This window comes from Vipera berus (assembly GCF_964194415.1).
Source record: "Vipera berus genome assembly, chromosome: 3".
NCBI classification, from domain to species: domain Eukaryota; kingdom Metazoa; phylum Chordata; class Lepidosauria; order Squamata; family Viperidae; genus Vipera; species Vipera berus.
The window spans coordinates 129,441,402-129,465,999 of record NC_138204.1 but is presented as its reverse complement, the minus strand read 5'-3'; the positions used below and the strand labels follow the sequence as shown (position 1 = coordinate 129,465,999).

At 36.9% G+C, this 24,598-nt stretch overlaps 1 protein-coding gene across 1 annotated transcript in view; it reads left to right on the top strand.

Moving 5' to 3' along the window:
* Positions 1-23,252, top strand: part of DAP (death associated protein) — a 44,153-nt gene extending 20,901 nt beyond the window's left edge. The window contains exons 3-4 of the mRNA XM_081326153.1: positions 20,399-20,441; positions 22,379-23,252. Coding sequence (XP_081182279.1) covers positions 20,399-20,441; positions 22,379-22,498 — 163 coding nt within the window. The 3' untranslated portion in view covers positions 22,499-23,252. The remainder of the gene's footprint in view (positions 1-20,398; positions 20,442-22,378) is intronic.
* Positions 23,253-24,598: the final 1,346 nt, after the last annotated feature.

Here is a 24,598-nt window from a genome sequence, read left to right as displayed (position 1 = left end):
CCTCTGCTGGGTGGTTGCAGCAGGTTGTGCGGTGCTGCCACCAGTTCAGCTCATTCCCCTCCCCCGCTACCGCTTTTCTAGGATAGTCGTGTACCACCTGCTAGGTGCCAATGTACCACAGGTGGTACCCATACCACGGGTTGAAAAGCCCTGCTATAGCTTACCACTTTCTCTTTAAAAAAGTAGTATTTTTACTAGTATTTCTCTAAAACAATACTACCAAAAATCCTCTTTTCCCCTCTTATTATAAACAAATATTTAAAGCTTTTTCATTCAGTCTTGGTCAATAAAAAAAATATTAAGAGCTAATAGGAAAAAACCCCATATATTTTTACCTTGATCAAAAAAACCAACTTCATATTCCTTCTTTTGGCTTTTAAAAATATTGATATTTTCTCTCTTTATATAGTGTCTCAAAAGCTGATTTCTTTACATCTTCTCTTTGACTTTTCTCAGGAATTCCATTATAAATGTAACATCACTTTTGTAAGAAAGAGATAGATAGATAGATAGATAGATAGATAGATAGATAGATAGATAGATAGATAGATAGATAGATAGATAACCTTGTCAGTTTTTTTACATTGGGCACCATTAAAAATGAAATTCTGTTGCCTGCTCTCAAAAGTTCTCCAAGTCATTCTTCTGATTTATTATTGGTGTGTCCCTTTTAATTATTAATATATCAGTCAGTTTCATGTGTAAATCCAGTGTAACATATTTTTTCATACCATTCTTGTAACTTTCCATTTTTAAATCCAAATCCAAAATGGCCAGATTCTTAGTTGTTTCTCTACTACCTTTTCTTTTAAATCAATTTTTATAACAGTCAGTCTTAATAGAAATGTCTGTTTTTCTCAAATACCCTTGAATTTTTCAAAAGTTAAAATACTTCTATCCATTCTGTATTAGTGGGTCTGTTCTCTTTTAATTATAATCTTAAATTCTTTGTGGTCGCCTCTAGTGTCCAGCTTTCAAAATCTATTATCATGGTTTTCTGTAATTGCATCATTTCCCTAGCAGAACATTTCTTAGATTCAAGATTTGCATACATTTTAACAGGATTTTAAACAATCCACTGGAAAGATTATTGTAATTAATTTCAAAGGGTTGTTTTCAATCCATCTGGCCCCTTCGTTCATTTGTAATATCAATGTTCTAATCACCCTTTTGCTGTTTTATTTCAGAATAAAAAAATATTTTTAAGTACTGAAACTTACTTCTTTCACTGAGGATTGAAGTAAAAAAATCATCCACTGTGATGAAACTTGTCATGCTGAAGGTTCTTAATAGCCAAAGAAAAATTAACAAGCAATTTCCTGAAGTGATTAAAATGGGAAGTGTCCATTTGAAGACCCTGAACTGTGGCTTGGGAAAAGCTGACTTTCTATCAGCTGCAGGGTTCTAAAACCCACCAGAGAGTATTGTTTTACAGTCTTCTCGCAAAGGAGTCTTTGTATGGAGCACAAGCAGGCAATCCCAGGTCCTCCCATTTGCCCAAATAGAGATTTTGAGGTGTCAGTATGTTCACCAGTTTGAAGATTTTGCAGCACGCAGAGGCTACAAGAAGATAAATGAATTGTATTACTTTCCACTTTTGGTGTTTTCCAAATTATCTGTTGAAAAGTCTTTCTACAGGAAAATCCAGGGTTATTTTTATTCCATTCTAGAAACTTCTGATTCAGCACAATAGTTGATGCCATTAAGCAGTCATTTTTATCTAAACATTTTAATAACCCTGTTATTTTTTTTACTAAATGTCCAGTATTTCAAAAATGTTTTTGCAAATGCAAGAAAACTGCTTTCGGTGCCTCTGCATGCCTGAAATTCTGTCTTTTCCAAAATTTCAACTTTCAATTGTTTTTGAGAATTCTTTGCAGTAGTAATATACACAAACAGCACAATAAGCCATTAGATGGCTTCTTACCAAATATGCGTATTGGCCCTGCCCTGGGTAGCACTAGTGGAAAACAGCTTGTTTGGAAATGACTGAAAATCTGCCTGCAGGGTAGTTTGGAGAGCAACTAACAAGAGATTATGTACCCACATCAAATCCAAAACAAATCACCTAATTATGTTCTGTTTCTGTACTATCAAATCTGCCAACAACTCATGGTGTCTTACAACTGACCACAAAAACATATGTACTACAATAAATAATTAAAACATCAACAGAAGTTAATATTTATTTGCGTCAGAAGCATCACAATTAAAATAAGGCATACTATAGGGCATAAAATAAGGCATAAAATTTAAAATATAAAATACAGGATTAAAATATGTATAAATTAAACAGATCTTGCCCAGAAACTAGCAACATTAATTTGTGTTCTGTCACGCTGCCACAAAGTCCTCAAAATGTACACTGATCAGGGCACAAAGGGCAGGTATACATATGTAATCACAATCACAAAGAATAGAAGCAACCCGATAGCCCCATTTGTTCAGAGTGTCTCTGGATCTTGTTGTACCTATATGCAGTTGATACAATGATTTCCAGGATTTCCAGCTTTCATCAGACCCAGCTGCCAGCTCCTCCGTTGGTTCCATCCTGTGTTGGTGCTTTGTAGCTTGCCATAGATCCACTCTGCTTTAAAATTCTCCAAAGTCTTTGGTCAACCTAAGGAAGCTTTTCCTGGATTTTAGTCTCCGCTGAGCTGGTTATAGAGAGGGTGTTGTCCAGGTACTGATGATTTGGGTCTCTGTATGCTGCTGCTTCTCGGCGAACAGCAGGCAGGGCAATGCCTGCTAGGTGGTACATCTTAGCTAGAGGGGTAGGTTTAAGCATCCAGTAATAATTCTGCTAGCTTCATTCAGAGCAACATCTACTTTCCCAGCATGTGCTGATTTATGCCAGAATGGGCAGGCATATTTGCTGAATAGCAAAGAGCTGTTGTCTTAAAGGACCCTTGGTTTGTCATCCCAGGTAGAGCTCATTAATTTCCTGAGGAAGTTATTTTGCATACTGACCTTCAACTTAGTGTTGGTACAGAGCTGCTTATATGTTAGGGCCCTATCTAGAGTGACCTCTAAATATTTAGGGCTGTGGCAATGCTCCCATAGCGTCCCTTTCCGTATAATGTGCAGCTAGCAGCCAGCTTATTGCAAAGATGGAAGGCACATACCTGAGCTTTGTTGGATTTGGTCTTAACTGGTTATCACAATAGCATTGATCGTTCAACTTCCTCAAATGTTTTCCCCTGTACCGCCACTGCTCGATCATCAGCATACATATGGTACCTTCAGGGAACAGCTGATCACTGATGTAAATGTTAAAAAGAGTTGAGGTCAATATACAACCTTGTGGTAAGCCATTTCTTTGGTTCTTCCATCTACTTCGTCTTCCCTGGAACTCCACAAAAACATGGTTCTGACGCAGATTCCTGATGATATTTGTAAGTTTAAAATCTTTAGTCATATCGTAAACTTTCTGCTTCAGTCTTCTAAGATTAATGGTATCATATGTGTGAGATCTATGAAGAGTTCCTGTTACATTGCTCTTTTGGAGTCCATTTTCATCGTACTGGATTAAACTCAGGAGGTGTGCAGTGCAACTTGGGGTGGGGGTGGGCAAAATCCAGCCTGCTGTGGTATGAAAAGGGGTTCTACAGCTACAGTGAGGAAATTTTGTATAATTCTATCAAAGATTTTTTTAAGTATGGCACAAGAATTTGGCCAACCCAGAAGCATCCAAAATAGAAATTTATTAAAACAATAAAATATAAATATAAATACACTGAGAAAAAATAACAAATCACCTGTAACAATAATAACATGACAAAAGTTCTTGCATAAATATCTGATTAGGTGTGTCTTTGAACAGCCAAAAAATGGATTTGCTTCTTATTTTCTTCTTTGTAAAATGCAGTGATAAATTCATGTGTGATACTACCCTGGCTTTGTGGGCTTAGAAAGTTATTTTAAAGAAGACCAATAATGCATATTCAAAATAATGTATGATGAAATTACCACACAATCCATTTTACTGAAATGCCTAGCACTTATCTGAATATTTTAGATATGCTTCCTAAATATATCCAATTACATTTGAAATAGTATATATCTAATATATCCAATGGTATTTGAATTAGGGGGAAAAACCTTCAGATACAACTAAACATCTGAAGCTGTTCTGATCTTAATTTATAGCAGAAATACCTTGTTGCCAACACTATTTCTTAGCTCTCTGCTTTGGGCTTAAGGTAGGGGCATGGAGCGTAGCAAGAAAAGGGCTCTGTTTATATTTAATATAATATCCAATGTGATCTGTTTGCTGTTATTCAGCTGACAGTACAGATGTTGAAAATATTTCATTATGTGCCTACTCTGTAGATTTTAATTTGTAATCTGTTTCTTTTCATGGTTAAAAGTGATTCAATATTTTCAAATTATTTTTTTTTACATTTTAAGTCTTACGTTATAAAAGGTGAACTATCAGTGCTCTTGAAATATTGGAACATTTTTCAGCTGTCTCTCCAAGAAAACTACTGCTTTAATTTCTTTTTAAAAACATAGAGCTGTAAAACTATCTGCTTAATTACTGTTGAATTTTTAGGATGTGCTTCTGAATAAAGATGCATAGAATGTGTTTAGTACATATGCAGTTATTTTATAGAGAATATATATTTAAAATCAGCTTACATGTTTAGGATGGATAAATTAAAGCAGGGGTCTTCAAACTTGGCCCTTTTATGACTTGTGGACTTCAACTCCCAGAATTCCTCAGCCAGGCATGCTGGCTGAGCAATTCTGGGAGTTGAAGTCCACAAGTCATAAAAGGGCCAAGTTTGAAAACCCCTGAATTAAAGGATAGAAAGACAATTCAGACTAACTGAGATTCTTCTTTGTGGTACCCGTAGCAGAACATCCAGATTCAGCCATACTTTCATTCCATACAGCATTAACCTTGTGAACTCTCAAGCTCCCTCTTTCAGTTATGTATTCAAGATGGACAGTATTTAATATTTATTTGTTATGTAATGTAGGGGTGTGGGTCTATACATATGTTGTATATAGTATGGTTAGGTGTGTGTCATGTATGTGTTTCACTTTGAGAGTGGGCAATTAAATTTCATTTTTGATGTGTGCTGTTGTGCCCACAGTAAAAAAAATGACAATAAAAGGTTATCTAAATGTAATGTTTTTTGCTTCCTTGATCCACTCATTTTACTTAGTTTGCACTCTGGAAACAAATGTTGCCAAATCAAATTCCTCCATTTGGAAACTCCATTTTTGATTAAGAATAGAGAATTCAAACGTTTTCATTGTTTTCCATTCCACCAAAAGTTTTTCAGCATATTTGTGTTTTATCTATTTTACTAATATTTTGTTTTGGAACAAAACAGATAGGTCTAGACCTTTACCAACATGAGAGAAATTAGACAGAAGAATTAGGCAGGGTGCATTCTTTGTTATATAATTTATATATTAATTGTGTACTGATTAAGTTAAACAGTATTGCATACAAAATTAGCTAATAAATACATAGTGATACTTTGTATGTGGATGATGCTACCTTATAAACCAATTGTTTTAAAATGAGCTTTTTAAACTTTAGCTGAATATATACTATAAAGATGAAGCATTGGAGATCAATTATTCTAAAAGTAAGTTCTTCGCTTTTGCTAAATACCCCTAACCAACGTGCTGGCAGCTGAATGGACATCTAATTAAATAGGTTAAACTCTTCAGTTGTCCCACCAACAGTGACAGGGCAAACCATTAGTACATAAAATGAGAGCAAACCCCACTTCCTACAAGGATGGATGATGTTACCTAATTTGGTAATGAAACGTCTGCAAGAAAACAACCAAGCTGAGTGAGCACAGCATTCTAAATATCTAAATATATATATTTATTTTTTTCCAGAACAGGAACTTGGGTCAAAGAAGCAGACATTCTGCCTGATGGCCCTATTGATGATGTTTTCCTAAATTAAAGAGGTGCGAAGAAGCTTTCAGTAGGATTCATTTGAAAATTGATCTCCTTTGCTTCAGCAGCATGTTCACATCACAGAAAATATTTCTCCAAAATTATATCTAGATAATTATTCTTAAAGTCACAACTTGTATTATGCCCAAATTATATTGTTAGATTCACATTATAGCCACATTTATATGCATTCCACTTTGCAGGATTAATTTATAATTAATGCAGTAGCTGAGCTTGCCTCTGGTTTCAAAAAGGAGCATCCCTCATTTTCCATATTTCCTCCTCCCAATATAAAATGTTTGGGTAGAAGGTTCATGTGGGATAAGTAGAATATACTCTGGAATTTCAGGTAAACGCAGTTTAGTGTGTTATGCTTTAAGCCTACACGTGCCTTACCTGAACAGATTAAGTATGATTTACATTAACTCTGAGATGAAATGAAAAAAATTGATACAGCATATCAATTTTTCCAGATTTGCTATACAGGTTTATAAGTGAGATACCATTACATACTACTAAAAACATAGAATTAGTAATCAGCACAAATCTCTCTTATTTGATAATTTCGGTTCTCTTCAATTAGGCTAAACCTTTTTTCAATCAAGGGACTGAACTTTATCTTTTGAAATCCTGAAAAGGTCAATATGATTTTATTTCATAATTTTTAATTTCTTTCTGAAAGTAACAAAGATTATTGGATGATGTGTATTATAATTATAAAAAATACTGAACTAAAATAGCCAATAGGTCCACTTGCCCCCAGTGAGTGGATTTCAACTCCCAGAATTCTCCAGCTAGAATTCTGGAGATTGAAGTCCATATTTCCAGAGAATGTCCTGGTATGCAAGTTGAGGAAAACTACATTAGGTGCAGAAATCTAACATTACTGTATTGGTTGAGTTATGAAAAGAAAATAGGACTGTTTTATCCATATTTTAGAATACCATTGGTTGGCTATGTATAGAGGAAGCTATACAACAGTCTGTGTGCCACAGTTGGGGAATGCTTTGGTAAATACATAATGTTGAGTTAATACAGTATACAAAATATAAAATAACAGAGTTGGAAGGGATCTTGGAGGTCCTGCTCAAACAGATGATGTTAAACTATTTCAGACAAGTGGATGTCCAGTCTCTTCTTAAAAGCCTCTCCAGTATTGTCACACCCACTTAATATTTTCTGATGTGAAGTATTAGGGTCACTAGATGCTGGCTATAAAAAGAGGAGGAAATTGACTTTCCTTCCAAATACTTTTTTATATTTCAGTTTTCTTATTATGGGAAAATAGGGGAGGGGAAGGGAAAGAGATGTAGGGTAAACAGGAAAAGAAAGGAGAAAGCATTGACTTCTGACTCTTTTTGTGCAGTACAATAAGGTTATAACATACAACCTCAACTTTTTACTTTTACATAATAATACTTACTAGCAACAACAAACCTATCTAATTAGCAAAACCGAAAATGAAAGTTTCATTTTTTTTCCACCTCAAGCACTAAGTCCAAAAGCAATTTCCAAATAGAGATAAAGTTAATTGTATTCTTTTCTTTAATCAAAGCAGTCAATTTAGCTATTTCTGCTAATTCCATCAACTTTTACAACCATTCATTCATTTGTTGTTGGAATCAAAGTGTCCTTCCATTTTCTTCCAAATACTAATTCCAAAATAATCATTAGGATTATGTTGTCAAAGAAGGAAGAGGAAGATAATTTTTAATTCTGCAACCATCATGGTTCAGATGGAAAATGGATTATATTAAAGTTATTTGGACAAGTTTTGCTAAAGAATAAGCAGGTGAAATGCCCATGGTTAATTGGTATCAGCTGAATGTATTGGATTCAGAATTGTCTACTAATTTTAACTAAATTCTCTACTTAGTTTTCTTATTACCTATCATGCAAAATAATGTGACTTGGTGTTGCAGATAATGGATCATGAGTGAAAGAATGGTTGAAAAGAGAACCAGTACATGGTTTAAAAATGTAAACCACATCAAGTTTAATGTAGATAAGTCATTTCTCTAGATGACATTTGTAACTAAGAAGAAGTTGTTGTTGTTGTTGGGAGGGACCTTGGAGGTCATCTAATCCAACCCCCTGCTCAGGCAGGAAACCCTATACCATTTCAGACAAATGGCTGTCCAGTCTCTTCTTTAAAACTTCTAGTGTTGGAGCATTCACAGCTTCTGGAGGCAGGTTGTTCCACTGATTAACTGTTCTAAGTGTCAGGAAATTTCTCCTTAGTTCTAGATTGCTTCTTTCTTTGGTTAGTTTCCATCCATTGCTTCTTGTCCTGCCTTCAGGTGCTTTGGAGAATAGATTGACTCCCTCTTCTTTGTGGCAACCCCTGAGATATTGGAACACTGCTATCATGTCACCCCTCATCCTTCTCTTCATAAAACTAGACATACCCAATTCCAGCAACCGTTCCTTATATGTTTCAGCCTCCAGTCCCCTGATCATCTTTGTTGTTCTTCCCTGTACTCTTTCTAGAGTCTCAACATCTTTTTTACTTCATGGTGATGGATGCAGTATTCCAAGTGTGGCCTTACCAAGGCATTGTAAAGTGGTATTAACACTTCACGTGATCTTGATTCTATCCCTCTGTTAATGCAGCCTAGCACTGTGTTGGCTTTTTTGGCAGCTGCAGCACACTGCTGGCTACATAGTATCGGCATGAACAAAGGTGAAACCAAGACTGAAAGTCCCCCCCCCCAGGTTACAAAGTAACAAGTTGAACTTCCCACCCCTGCAATATGTCATAAATCACAATCCCCAATTAACTACTTTGGTGGGCTTTCTAACAGAAGCCTCAGCCTGCCAAAACTTAGGTAGCTTGACCTTGGTTCCCACAGAACAGTTATTGTTATGTCTAAACTAAAAGAATACATCTCCCTCCTCCCATTACTGTGGCAACTGAAAACGAAGATGGCTGCGGCCAAGTTCGTTTGAAAGTTGACAATATGAGATAAAGCACCCACATTATATTTCTTCATTTATTACCGACTATGTATCTATTAATCTGAAGTCAAGCTAATGAAAAAAGTTCTGTCATATTGTACTAAAGCAACTAAAGGTAGTTTTTGACAAGGTGTCAATGAAGCTAAAACTTGGCAGAGTTTGGAATAAGGTTAAATGTTAGGATAGTATGTGAGAAAATTCAGAGCTGGCAATATAATGTTTCAGTTGCAGAAGGCTGAGTTCCCTTTCAGTGGCTCAGATGTTAGAGTGTTGGGACTCTGCAAGCCATGGACAGGCAACCCTTGCATTCTCTCTCCTTTTGGGGGGGGGAATTGGTACTTCAGTAGCCAACAGTATTTAATTTCTTTAATCCATTGTTCAAGAGAACCAGGAAAAAAAGCAAAAACTTACAACTCTATCCAGTTATGTGATGTAACCCTCCTCCTGAAAAGTAAGCTCCTGATCTGTAAAAGATGTCTAGCCCCTGAAGAAAGTAGAGTCTGGAAAGAGGCCAACCTGAAAAAAATAGTTTACTTCTATATATTTTATTATTTAGAAATGTCTAAAACAAAGAACTGGATTGCTTTCACTTACCTGTGAACTTCAAAGCATATTTTGTGTTGAAGCTATCTTAACCAATATTTGATGCCCTTAAATGCTTTGTACCATCCTTTTATTACAATAGCTATGATAGCTTTCTCTCCGTTTTTCAAGAAAATACTCTAGCTGAAATTCAGTTCTGAGTATATAGTAGTAACTAGGTAGAAAAAATATTATGCATTGAAATGATTTAGTCATAGACAACCTTTTGATGCCCTGGAGCAGCATAATCCTTTGGAATTGGTAATGATGATGCAAGATTGTGTCATAAATGAGAGAAGGCAAAGTTCTGGGGAACTAATGGCTTATACTGTACTTTCTGTGTTTCCCACTTCAAATTTATTTAAATGGTGCTCAGACAGGAATTCAAGGATAGCAAAAGAAATAGCTTTCCCACACTTGATTTATCATTTGTAGAATCTTTGTGGTAATAAGAGTGTTGTGCCATATGAGAAAAGTAACAAACAAAAGTAACACAATTGGATTTGTGATCCAGTATTACATTTCCACTCAAAATATTTAATATAAGTCATTTAGTGTGGAAAAAGTAATTCTCTCAAATCTGGGTTTTGAAGTATTTACATACTTTTTTTTAACCTAATCAGAACAACATAATGTTAATCCTACGGGATTATTAGAACCTTCCCCAAACTAGAAACTTCCAGTGGTTTTGGACTTTACCTCATGTAATTCACCAAACCAATCAATCTACTATATTTTGTAGGGATTTAACCAGCATCATGGAATGAATAAAACCAGTAGTATAACTTAAGATACATACATGCACAATTTTATGCCCTGTCTTTTCCTTTGAGATTTCAAAGCAATCTTCACTGTAGTCCTCTTTGTTTTGTCTCAAGAATAATCATCTTCTGAATGGATGTAATGAGAGAGTGATTGGTTCAAAGTCATGCAGTGAACTCTATGGTCCACTGGCAACCACAATAACATAACCTGTGTACCACTTTGGCTCTTTATTTTCATATAATAAATATGCCTATATTTACCTTATTACTCATTTTACCTCTAATATGCATTTGTACAAACTACCCAGCATACATTGTGTAAAATGCAAGTCTATTGGTCCTGCAAGTTTAAATTTAAAACATGGTCTGATTGAGAGAGCTACTGTGACCCTTGCCACTGGCAAATAACAAATCTTGCAAATGGTCTGCCTCTACTATAAGTATTAGGAGACCTTTCATTTGATTCACAGACTTCAAATCTTTCATCTGGAAGATACACTCAGCATATTTATATTTTGGATTCAGCAAACCACTGCCACAAAACTGTTTATTTGAACATCTAACTTATTCTAAGAATTATATTGCCCTTCTTTTTTTGCATAACTTCTCAATCCTGGAACACGTGAGTCCCTTGTCTCTCTCTCTTTTAGTGAGAAAACAAAGAGAAAACAAATATTTGTTTTAATAAATAATCTTGGGTGATGGAGATCAGAAGGACTACCCAGCAGTAAAACAATAATAATAATAATAATAATAATAATAATAATAATAATAATAATAATAATAATAATAATAATAAGAAGAAGAAGAAGAAGAAGAAGAAGAAGAAGAAGAAGAAGAAGAAGAAGAAGAAGAAGAAGAAGAAGAAGAAGAAGAAGAAGAAGAAGAAGAAGAAGAAGAAGAAGTTGAAGTTGAAGTTGGAAGGGACCTTGGAGGTCATCTAGTCCAACCCCCTGCTAAGGCAGGAAACCCTATACCATTTCAGACAATTGTTTATGTCATAATGCAATGAGTACAGCAGAGAGAGAGAGAGAAGAATCTAAGCATAACATTATATAAATAGAATTATTATCACAATAAATACTGTAGCTATGATAAAAAAAACTCAAGATGTTTGCAAATTTGAGATAATGTATGGCTCCTGCTAATGCCTTACAGGTGCCTTATATTGTAAATTCAAGTAGAGCTGAAATGAATTGTTACCTTTAAAAACTAGTGGTACTGTGCCAGCAATCTGATAACTAATATAGTTTAAAGCTAAGACATAGAATTGTCTTCTTATTTCTCACTCCCATGAATTCTTTCAGCACTATCTTTAGGATAGTTTTAATACAGTGACTTTAAATTGAAATCTAAGAAAACCTTCTGGGAGGCTTGTGTGTTATTTGTATGACATTTATATAGCGTATATATCACTAAAAGCTCGAAACAAGCCAAACCAATCTTCAGTTATCAGATGTCTGTGAAAATAGGTCAACTTTGTTGCTGCAGTGGAACACAGTACCCTTACCCTTTGAATGCAGAATACTTTACACAAATGGAAATATTTTGTTATCATTCTTGAACTCAAGCTTCTTCCATTTTTAAATCTCACAGAGGTCCTTTGTTCCAAAGACATTCCCACATTTCTTAAAGACCAAAGTGTACTTGCTAGTCACCTTTGTGTCTGAAAATACTACCTAAACCTAGTATCATGTAACTCATCAAGCTAAATCTTGATTTCTTAGGGATGATTTTTGCATGTATCGCTGTCACATGCTTGCATCATTATATCAGCAAATAATGACTATCCTACTTAGTCAGGTGACACAAGAATAACACTGCAGGCTGAACCTGAAGCACAATACTTTTTAACAGGATTAGTTACAAAAGCTATTAGAGAGTGGTGTGATGCCCCTAGTGGTGAAGACACACCTTCCACTTGGAAGGTTGAGAGTTCAATCCTAGGTAGTGGCAGATGTTTCTTTCCTAGAGCGCTAAGAAAAAAATACCTGCTGTAAACTCTGTGTGGGCATCCAGCCAATAAACACTCAGCTTCATCCAGTCGCCTAAAAAGGGAGTTACATAAAGCTATTTGAATTTGTCAGGAGTGATTAAATTGAATGAAATCAATACCTTATTAAACTTAACTTAAATTGATGCAATCTTGCATTTTAGATTTCTTAAGGAAAATTTAGGGCAAAACTATATTAAGCCTTTTATAGTAGAATAATCCACAGCAAGACATCAATTCTTGAAACTTACAGTCAACACTGAATCAAATGTTGATGTTTGATGTTGAGTTTTGCATAATAAAACATTTTATGATGCAAACTGGAATTTGAGATTTTTCATTTCCTAGAGATAAAGGGGATTTTATATTTTAATGGAGATTTTTTTATAAAAAGACACTTTGATATCCTTTTGTTTTAAAAATGAAATATATGGATTAAAATGAAATCTAAGTCATCCATTATTTATTCGTACTTTTAAAATCTATAGAACAAATACCTGCAAGCCAACATTTACACTTCTCCAAATGTGATGTGAAAATGCATGCACTTAAGATTTGGAAAACTATAAATAAGCAAAACTGAATTTAGTAGTTTTGCTCATTCATTTAATAAGATTATTTACGAGTGCTAGAACATCTTCCTAAATACAGGCTAACATACTAGGGACCTTAATTATATACCCTACTGAGAAGATTGATTATCCAGGAATGACAAATGGAGGCCTCCTCTCCCCCCAAAATGAAACTTTATTTGAAAACAGACATTATTGAAAGATGCTGCAAGTTTCCAACATTGCATGTAAATAAAGAGAAATTGGCTCAGTGGGGATTGCAAATAGTGCAGCATTTATCATATCCTCCACTGGGCTGAATAAAAGAAGATGCTTGGGGAATGTTTAGTATGTTATAGCTATACGAAACCTGCCATCAAACTGTTGGATTGCTTGCAACAGGGAATAAGGGAAAATTTCATTGCTATTAAACCTGGATCTTTGGACTACTTGCTCTCTGAGGTGATGAGAATTATAAATCAGTGTACATGAGTGCATGTTCAAGTCCCTTAAACCAATGACTGTGTTAAATCTTCCTCTTGTCTGTCCGCTTTTTGTTTTTTTACTTTAGAATGGTGCAAAAAATAATAATAGGCATAGTCTTTTTTTTAAGGGCCGCAGGGGTGTATCTATAAGTATACATTAATTCTTCAGAAGGCTTGGGGGCACATTATTTGCAACCGTGCAACTTTATTTAGGAAAAATAAACTGCTTACTTTTATTCAGTTTCAAAATCTTGGGAGGTTCACCAGTGCCATCCTGTGGAAAGCTTTGTAAATGTGCAGCTTAGCTTAAGCTGTTAGAAAAACAATATTGTGTGTTAATAAAATGTCTGACATTGTGTCAGTCTGCTAACAAAATCAGAGCATTGTGAGAAGCAAACAGTAATTAAATAATAGTCAGAAAACCAAACTGTTGTAATTTTAGGACAGCTGCCTGCCAGAAAAATTGTACTTCCCATATGAAATATCAAAATTTAAAGAGGAAAAGTAAGTAGAATTACCCTGTTCAGAACCCCCTATTGAGATTCTTCAGAGCTGCATCAAGACAAGATTGGGTATTTTTAAAATAATAATTTGCAATTCTTTTGTGGTCATGTAGCAGAAGATACCAGTGTTGATTACTTTACAAAATCATTTCTGCACACATATAAGATGGGGATTGCGGCTTGTCCTTACCCATCACCCACATTTTACTAGAGGGTAAGCGTAACAGAGTGAGCGCCTGTTACTCGTCCCAGCTTCTGCCAACCTAGCAGTTCGAAAGCACGTAAAAATGCAAGTGTCAAATCCTCGTCTACGCCGGGAAACGCAAGCAAGGAAAAATGACGACGTAGTACGGTTGACTGCGAGAGTACCTTTACTAGCAGGATATTCAAGCAATTACAAAGTCAGCGTTGGGAGTTACTCACCCCCAACGCGCCTTTTACACTTTGCCGATAATTGGGCAACAGCCCCACCCATTAACTCCACCCTCTCCCCGCGCAGACCAGCATCCGCCTGAGCTGCGTAAATACCCTGCCCCTACCCCGTCGCCCCACGCCCTGCCTCTTCCCCTGCTGTCGAGGACCATACAACCTGAAGGAAGGTATAAGCCCAGCACCCCCCTCCCCCATAACCCAAAGTCCCCGTTGTGCTCCCCTCCACCATCTCAGCGTCCCGTGCTATTCCCGCAGCCCCTCGGCAAGCCCCGTCGTCTGAGCGCAGCTGTAGAGCGCCCTGCGCTACCGCCGGTGGAGGCGGCTGAGGCTCCGTAAGCCCTGCGCGGTCGCCGACGATCAATCCCAGCCGCCGCACAGCTGATCGCTGTGAAGTCCTGTAAGGCCCGTACGCCCGCCGGCAGTTGTCCGTAGCCGCAGGTGTTCCTGGCCGCCCCCCAGCCGATCGAGCCGCGCGACCGCCAACAGTCATCTCCGGCTGCCTCCCAGCTGTTCGTGCCGGCGCGGGCTCCCTGCGGCTGCGCGTGGTTGCCTTTGGTCGCCTCTCAGCTGTTCGCGCCAGCACGGGCTCCCTGCGGCTGCTCGTATACGATTCCGGCCGCCTCTCAGCTGGTCGTGCCGGCGCGGGCTCCTTTCGGCTGCTCATAGTCGATTCCGGCCGCCTCTCAGCTGCTGGCGCGGCTACACGTTCGGCGTTCGCCCGCCGGACAGCTGGTGGGTGCGGGCGTGGCTGGGCCTCCTGTGCAGGGCGGGTACTGCCGTTTGTGCTCCCCTGGTCCCCTCTGTGATGTCGAGCCCAAAGGGCTTGACACAAGTAGAAAAATAGGGACCAATGCGGTGGGAAGGTAACAGCGTTCCGTGCGCCTTTGGCGTCTAGTCATGCCGGCCACATGACCACGGAGACGTCTTCGGACAAGCACTGGCTCTTCGGCTTTGAAACGGAGATGAGCACTGGCCCCTAGAGTCGGAAACGACTAGCACGCATGTGCGGGGGAACCTTTACCTTTACCTTTATCTTTTCTCTTCCATCAGGCTGACCTGGATTGATGATGGGTTTTTAAATATGTTTTAATTTTTAACTGTAGTTAATTTATTTTGGGGCTGTTATTTAATTCTTTTTTAATTTTTGTATTGTTGTTTTTTATTGTTGTAAGCCGCCCTGAGTCCTTCGGGAGATAGGGCGGCATATAAGTCCCAAAAATAAATAAATAAATAAATACCTTTAAGCGTAACAAGCATTCTCAGGTGGCTGCATTTCAGTTACTATCATTATATCTTTAGAATATCCAAAATCAGAAAGAGGCTTTCCTGTGACCAAGCAAGAGTAGTAGTCATGTCCCAGGTTCAATAGTTGTTGTGTCAGTATTTCCCTTGCAACAACAACACTGCAAAGTATTGCTGCAGATATAGAAAATTTAGGTCTTCTTTAGAGATTCACTGAGCACAGTGAAGCTAAGTGGTAATAGAGAGTGTTATATCAATGAGCCCAGTTTTTTGTCAAGACACACGTGGTACAAAGATCAGAAGCAGGCCAGCACATGCAGCCCTATCTGACTGAAAATCTTGCTAAAGCTGATAACACAGATCGTTGTTCCAGAGCTTTGGTTTTTATGAGGATTATTGCCCAAATACAAAGTACTTTAATGAGACTAAAGGGCTATATTAAATATTATAGACGTGATCTAACAATAATTAAGAGTGACTGCATAAAGAGCAAGTCTGTCAGATCTCTTCTTTAGTTTAAATGCATTTCTCAACTAGTTTTTGGGGGGATTTATTTGTAGCATCAGGAAATGGCATGTTTAATCCCTTGTGTTATAATATATTAGATTTCAGTTATATGGGATTAAAAATAAATGAAACCCTCAAAGCGATCAGTGTTCAACAGATTCTTTGTGTTATAACAGCGTATGAGTGACATCAGAGTTAGTACTTGAAAAAAGCAGTACTTGAAAATAGCAGGGCTATTTTCTCCTCCATATGTTAATTGCTAAAAAGAAATCTCTTTGCTTATCTTAGATAAAAATACTCTCTGAAATGTAACAAATTATTAGTGTTTTAAAAATGGAACCTGTTACAATTCCGTATGATGTTTCTAAAAGAACATGTTTTATTTTCTAAAGCCTCGACAACAAAAGCATCTTACATCTTCAAGCCAACATATGTCAAAGCAGCCATTATAGCTTACAAAATACTAGGAGTGTAAGTTACACTTTGGATGCAGCAAAAGCAGAGTATAAAAGGATTGAAAACCAAAACTTTATTTCCTCCTCCTCCTAATTATGTCCCTTAGCATTGGACAAGTGAGAGAGAAGATCACTGCCAGATTTTCTCTATCCTTTTTATTTTTAGCTGTTACTTGTGATAAATGTTGTGGATATAGGATTTTGGAGCCCCTCTTAAAAATGGAAGTAGAAAGAAAGAATGCAGGCTCTGTGATTAGCATTGAATTGGAGCAGTCTGGCATAAATACTTTTTGTTGCTGCTGTTAGTTGCGAAGTCGTGTCTGACCTATCGCGACCCCATGGACAACATTCCTCCAGGCCTTCCTGTGCTCTACCATCTTCTGGAGTCCATTTAAGCTCACACCTACTGCTTCAGTGACTCCATCCAGCCACCTCATTCTCTGTCATCCCCTTCTTCTCTTGCCCTCAATCTTTCCCAGCATTAGGCTCTTCTCCAGTGAGTCCTTCCTTCTCATTAGGTGGCCTAAGTATTTGAGTTTCAACTTCAGGATCTGGCCTTCTAAAGAGCAGTCAGGGTTGATCTCCTCTAGGACTGGGAATAAATACTAAGAGCCTGCTTTTAATAAGCTTTCAGTTTGCTGCCATTTCTAATAATGTATCTCGGGGAACTTTAGTCATCATAATTATTTAGGGACAAGCAGTCAGAGCTCCAGAGAAGCTTTGGCATTTGGGAAGAATGAGATGTCTTTTGAAAGTATGTTTTTCCTCTCAGCTGATCATTTGAATTTCTTCAAGGCTTGCAACTTGTTGGCATGATCTTTTGATTTACCTGCAGTCCCAAAACTTTTTTTAAAAAATGTTTATATTCTAGCTTTCTCTTTTTTTAAAAAAAAACCCTCTTAATGGGCTATGGGCCTCTTCATCCCACTGCTATTTTCAATCTTATAATGGCCTGTGAAGGAGTCTAGGCTCTGCCCAGTGGAGTTTATATCTGAGTCTGAATTGGAAACCATTTCCCTAGACCAGACATGTCAAACTCGCGACGTCACATGACGTCGCGCAACATATCGGGACAGTTTTGCCATTGCCAGCAATGGGGTGGGCGTGGCTTCTGGATGATGCATCCAGCCCACGGCCGGCAGTTTGACACCCCTGCCCTAGACCAATACCCTAAGTGTTCTCTGTAGCAGGCTGATGGGCTCAATGAACTTTAAAAAGAGCTAAAGAAAAAGAGATACCTATGAATCAAGTTTTATGGACATGTCCCTTTAGTTTTATTAGCAGCAGTATTGTCATCTTCCCATATGTTTTTGTTGTCATTCCCCAGATTAATTTACAGTCTGATATTTACAAGTAGTCTCCTGTCCAAGTACTAATCTAATTGTTGTTTGCTTACTCTTTTGATATTAGTACATAGCCTGGTTGCCTGGACAGAGTTGCGCATTTGTCTTTTTCAAGTCATATGTGACCAGGGAAGTATCAATATCCAAACCTGTTTTAGCTGAGTCTGGTACTCTTTAGTTGTATAAATTGATACCTGGCATACATTCCAATTAATAAAGTGTTGGCTATGCCTGCCAAGAACTATAGAAGTTATTGTCAACTTCTGTGAGGGCCAGTTTATAGAAGACTCTTACATGCTCTCAGTCATATGCTACAATTGCAAGCCCATAACTGCCTAGGCCTTAGCCTTCTGATTAAGCCAATTTATCCGTTTATTCCTCAGCCCAAATTATGAGCACTTTGCCATGTTGCTGCCTTCTGATTTTTGTGTAGCTTTTAGGTTGAAATTCTTGCAGAGTGAGAGAAAAAGAATATCCAGACTAGTGTCTTTCCTGCTATAGGTAACATTATAGCGATAATTATTCTTGGCAATATTGGTAGATAAATGTATTTGGGAGTTATTGTCAGAAAATGTACTCAACTTTCATGGTTCATTGGAAAACAATGAAAACTGAAAGGTCAGGGGGGAAATATGTACGAAAATCATTCAAATTCAGATTTGCCATTATAAAGCCTCTCAGAAAATGGCAGAGCAGACAAATCGTGTGTGAAAACTAAACTTCATGTTTTATTAATACACTGTCTACTACTTGTTATTCCTTATTTTCTTCATGTGCATTAAATGCTTAGTAGATATTCATTCAACAAGTTTGTAAAGCAAAAATGTGCTCCAGATATGTCATAATTCAGTTCCCTTAATTTTTGTATTGTAGCTGATTAGAATAAATCTACCTTTTGAGAAGATGCCACCCCTTCCCACCAAATATTTGAGAAGAGACTGGAAAAATGCAAATGCAGGTTATTTCGCTACTGGGGCTAACAAAGTCTTTGAAGTCTTTCTACATAATAGAAATGACTTACTACCCAGCCAAGCCGGAGTTTGTTCATTCATCTGCTTCTCTTTCCCCATGGTGCTTGAAGCATATTGTTTATCCTGCAGTTTGCTAGGTCTGGCAGTGTTTGGAAATGAAGATAAATAGAATTAGAAGAGCTTATTTACTACAAGTACATTGTAGCCTGGTGAAGAGGTCAGAGCAGCTCATACACAGTTCCCAGGTGTCCTTTCTAACAGGTGGATTTAAGGGCCTCATGTATTTGTGCAGTGGAAAAAATGGAATTAGCGGGGGTGAGTTAGCGAATCGCATGCCTAAACACAAATTAAACACATTATCTTGCTAATTATGTTACTTTTTTCTGTTCTTTGATTAGTCTAACGTGATTAGCACAAGGTGGGAAACAGGTGATGCATTGCTACATTTCCCTTTGATTTTCCATAAATGTCTGAAGCTACCAATATTAGCTACCAAACCTGCCATGAAGATTCTGTTTTTTATATTACTGGAGTGAAGCCCGCTGGACAACTTAAAAGGAAGGAGGGGTGGAGTGAAGAAAAAGGAGAGGGAGAGGGATGAATATTGTAGAAGGAGTGGAAAGAGAAAAAAGTCCCTGTCAACTACTTCAATTGCCTGTTAATCCTTCTCACTGATAATGTGAACTTTCTGTTTGACACTGAATTCATAAGAGTGATGGCTACTGCTCTTGTATTAGTGACTGGAACTAGCTTACATATTTATTTCAGTTAAGTTAGAAGCAAATAGTAAAAGGCCGTACTGTAAGTAATCCACACTTTCTCTATGCAAGAAACGTGGTTTAACCATCTTAATAGCTGTGGATAGACATGTCCTTCAGTAATATATATAATAGTGGGTTTGGGAGTAGAAAATGGTCATTTCCATTTCTTTAGAAACGGCAACAATAAAAACATAGTGTTGAACTCCTGAGAAAAATAGTGCATGGATATGTGACAAATATAAACCTAGCTCATTCTTAGTATTAGGGATTTATATTTTTTGAATTAGGCTCCAGTTACTAAATCTTGCAGTTCTTGTAAAACAAAAAAACAGTAGAAGGAGAATAACAAAATAAATGGATTGCTGCTGTAACTGCCAGCTGCAACTGTTATTGTTGTAACAGTCATGGTTCTTCAACATTTTAATTGCCACAGATGTTTTTATTCATATTTGTATAGTGATAAACTCTAATAGCTTCTATTTTAAACAAGAAAACCTCTGTGGTTTGCAATGGTACTTCCACTTTTATTCTTTCATTATTATTTTTTTAAATCAAAAATACCTTAGAATTAGTGGTGGGATTCAGCCAGTTCGCATCAGTTTGGCAGAACCGGTAGCTAATTTTTTGTTGTACAGGCCCAGAATGGACTTCCAGAAGCAGCATCCACACAGAGAACTGGTGGTTCACATATTTGAATCCCACCACTGCTTAGAATAAACCTGTTCAGCTCATCTCTCATGCATTAATTGATTAAGCGGGAATAAGGTTAAGTAGGTTACATATTATGGCACTTTTGAGCAAATTCTAAGAATGGCTATTTTGAAAGTTTGATTATACCTTTCAAATGTCTTAATTTTGCTTTATGACTTCTATCAAATCAATTTAAGTATGTTACTAAATATTCCCCTTTTATTTTCCAGTCCACCCAAACCAACGGTGTTTATTTCTGGTGTAATTGCAAGGGTAAGTCCTAGTTTTCAATAATTTTCAGTTTTTCACTATGAAAATATGAATTGCAAACATCTGCTACATTTTTCATCAATGATTTTCCTTACCAAGGAAATTCTTTTTGCTATACCAGATAACGTAATTCAGTTGTGTAATTCCCATTATCTTGGAAAAGAAAAATAGTTTTGTGGGTTTTTTAATAGGATGTGAATTATCCTCATGCGGTACATATTTGAAAATACTCAGGTGAATTGTAACTCACTTTTTTTTTTACAATTTCTATCTCCCCTGTCAGTTTTACATTTAAATGTGCAAAATGAAAAGTAAAAATACGTATATTGGAATATGAAGAAAAATAGTTTGTTTTCTTCAAAACTTAGCCTGATATCCTGGAGGGCTGGAAAATTTCTACCCTGGGTTGGGAAACTAATAGAAATAATGCCTAAAGGTATATTTTGGAAAATAGGGAGTTCTTTCCCAGGCACTGAAAATATAACCAAGTGAATAATAGGAGAACCTCTCTTTCAAAAGCAAGCGCAGTCTTGTAGCATCTTCTGGGCCCCTAAATCTATTACATCCTTACAGCATAAAGATGACTGAAAATGCTTTGGCTTGTGAAAAACACCCCAAACTTCTGAAACATACCAGGAGGAGACAGATTGCATTAGATTGTACAAATATAACTTATTCACATAACTACTCAGCAAATAAAAATTCTGAAAGAAAGATTTTTCTTGCTTACAATATACCTGGGCATGGCTACAAAATCATATATTAGCTTTTTAAGTTATGCTTCATTTACTTGAATATATTTATTTCGAATGCAGTCAGATGTGTAACTGCTATAAGAGCCGTAATTTCATTTTTTAAAAAAGTAAAACTTCAGTTTCAGATGCAAATATTAAGCACACTTCAATTTCTATTTGTGTTTCAAAAGCCCAGCACACTGGAAATTCAGTGCCCAATATCTGAAAAGACTTTGCTGAACATTATAGACTTTAATGGATTTAGAATTTGCAGTACTTAACTGATTCATACAGGCATAATGCCTATTCTAAACAGTTCCCACTACAGTGCTATTATGGAGGCTGAAATTGAGCAAGTCCAAAAGTCTATTCACAAATAAACACACCTCATGGATTTCTGATGGACGCATGCTGATATATACAAGCATAAGTGCTTGGGAGACAACATGGGACAAGAATTTGACACATGCTACTTAGTGAGCAAGAAAAATCAAACAGGTTTGCAAAGCTGACTAAAACTGACAAAAGTATTAAAATCTTCTTAGAAGGATTGATAAACGCCGCTTACATAATTAGAAAAGTCAAACTTGGCAGATTCCCCCCCCCCCCCCGAATTGTTAAACTGCCTAGAAACTAGAAGAATTAAGCTCAGGTTCACTACCGATGAGTGAAATGAGATGGCCTTCATCAGCACCACATCTTAAGTTTCTTGACATCATTACTGTTGAGGGGAACATGTAAAGCTAAGCTTTATTCTAAGCTCAACAGTGCTGTCTGAACAGCAGTGAGTGGATATGTGAGAGAGATTTTTATTAAAGTGCTTTCAGTAGTTAACAAAAATTTAAGTGACCTCAAATATAAATGTTCATTTCCCATTCCCAAATTCAGTCTTTAACAAGTATTCTGCTACCCAAATACTTTTTATGTTTAACGTAGAAGGGTGCCACTGTGGCCTTCTAAAAATAGGCCACAAGATGTGAAGGATGGTGTAGCCTGTTTGAAACTATATGTGCAGATTCAGAAGTTCTTAACTCCAGATTTCAAGAGTCTGAACTTCTGACAGAAAACCAGTTTTCCCCAACCTGAAATCAGCAGTCTAAAGGTCAATTTCGGCAATACTTTCCTATCCTTAAAACAGGGAGAGAGACTAATTGTTGATGTGTCTGTATGTTTTTTTTAATGCTGATGTGTTTGTTCTTTAATCAGGGTGATAAAGACTTCCCTCCAGCTGCAGCACAAGTGGCCCATCAGAAACCACATCCCTCTGTGGAAAAACTTCCTCCCCCACAGCATGTCAACCAACACATCCACCAGCCCCGTAAATGAGTTGGCTGTCCAGATCAGCCGTGGTGTTTTGCAAATGGAAAGATTAAGCAAGTCCTACTACCAGATCTTTTTTTAAAATGGGTATCTCTTGGTTTTGCCTTAATTCCTAAGGTTTAAAAGGTTTAATGAAGGGGAGGGGAGAGGGGGAGGGGGAGAAATCACTTCATTTGTCCCAGCTGAAAAGCAGAGTTTTGTGGAAAATGTTATGTTCACCGCAATGCAACATACTGCGGATAGTTTAGTAATTTCTTGGAATAATTATTTTAAGCTTTTTCTATTCTTGGATATTGGCATTCCAGGAACATGTTAAGCAAGTCGTAATGGCTTATAACTTTTTCTTGCTCTTTTCTAATGAATTTTTAAAAAAGTATGTATGACTCAGATTTCATTTGGATTGTTCTTGTTCTGTTCTTAAATGTGTTGCAGGAAAAACCAGCTACTTTTTTTTTAATGGATAATCTGAGATGATGAAATTTGTCTTGCAAATATGTGGCCTTTTAGGAGAATGATCTTGCAGCTCTGGCAACACAGCCAAACATTCTGATTGTAGCCTGGTTCTCTGCATTTCTTTCCTGATCTCTAGAAGAATGAGCAAAAAATTAAAAGATAGTATGGATCTGCTTGTTGCTTAATTTTTAAATAATTCCTGAGGTTTGGGCAATTTTCCATCTTTTCAAAATGGTTGTTACATATCCAGGAATCAGGTATGCAGTCTTTCCTACAAATAAAAACTGTAGATTATGGTACATGGAAAGTTGGCTGAAATGTTTGTTTCCTGGGAATCTGTATGCGCAAGTATTTCTTCAATGAACCATGAATAAATATTCAGGTTTGAAATGTATAACCTAAAATGCTATGGATCATATTTAATTATTGCAAGTTTGATATACACTGACAACTAAAGTTTTGTGCTAGGTGAATCTGGTGAAAGCTGAAGTAATGTCCATGAGCAAGCAGTGTACTTGCTTCTTTTTCATAGCAAGTAGAACCAAGGCCAGTTCTCATGTGATAAGCAATTTCAAATTGCTGCTGAAAAACCTGTGTCTCTTTGTTTGTCAGATGTATCTGTTGCGTTCAGTGGGAAGTAGGTGAACAGAGTAAGACACATGCAAACTTGCAGTAGCTATATCTGGAAAATAACTGCTGAATTGGAGAAAGAAGTAAACAATGTAAGCCACTTAGTGAAAGCTGGTCATGCATACACAACTGTTTTGCAGCTGCATAATTTTAAAATCATTCAGTTCTATATCATCAAATTTCCCCTGCTTTTTTATAGGCACTTTATTTTTTAATTGTTTAAAGTACACTACAAGCCATTTCAATTTTCAAACAAACCATTTTAATGATTTTCAGAAAAGTAACCTGTTAATGTATCATTATTGTAAGTGTTTTTACTCCTCTTGGGCTTAGGAAAACCATTTACTTTTAAGGACTACATGAGAAAATGGTAAGAAGAAGGAGTTTTCATAATAAACTTTTCTGAAAATGTTGGTAAATAAGAATCTGCAATTAAGTTATTTTGAACTACATAGAAAATCATACAGGATCATCTTGATTTTCTTCCACATCATTAGTAGTAGGTAAGACACTACACATAGAAACTTCAAAAATAATAGTTTATTGTTCTCAAAGTATCATATACATTACTTCGTTTCTCCACCTCAGATGCTTGTCACTTTGCCATTAACCAGATAGGGATCCCATATAAATCCCTCTTTCACTCATGAATGAGTATTTTTATTATAGTTAGTGACCAGAATTGCAAACAAAAATATATTATAAAATAAAAATAAAATGAGATAAAATATTTAGTGGATTTAATGGATAATCAAAGTCTGCCTAATTTTATAATATAACCAAATGTAGCTATAGTCAGAGAGACTGAATCATACTACTCTGGTAACAAGAACTGCAGATAAGAAAGATCAGCATTTCCTGGATATTTTATCAGATAAGGAGTTATAAGGCAAATCCTTGTAGAGCAGGGGTGTCAAACTGCTGGCCCACAGGCCGGATGCATCATCCAGAAGCTGCGCCCACCCCATTGCCGGCAATGGCGAAAAGGCTCTGATACGTTGTGAGTTATCATGTGATGTCACG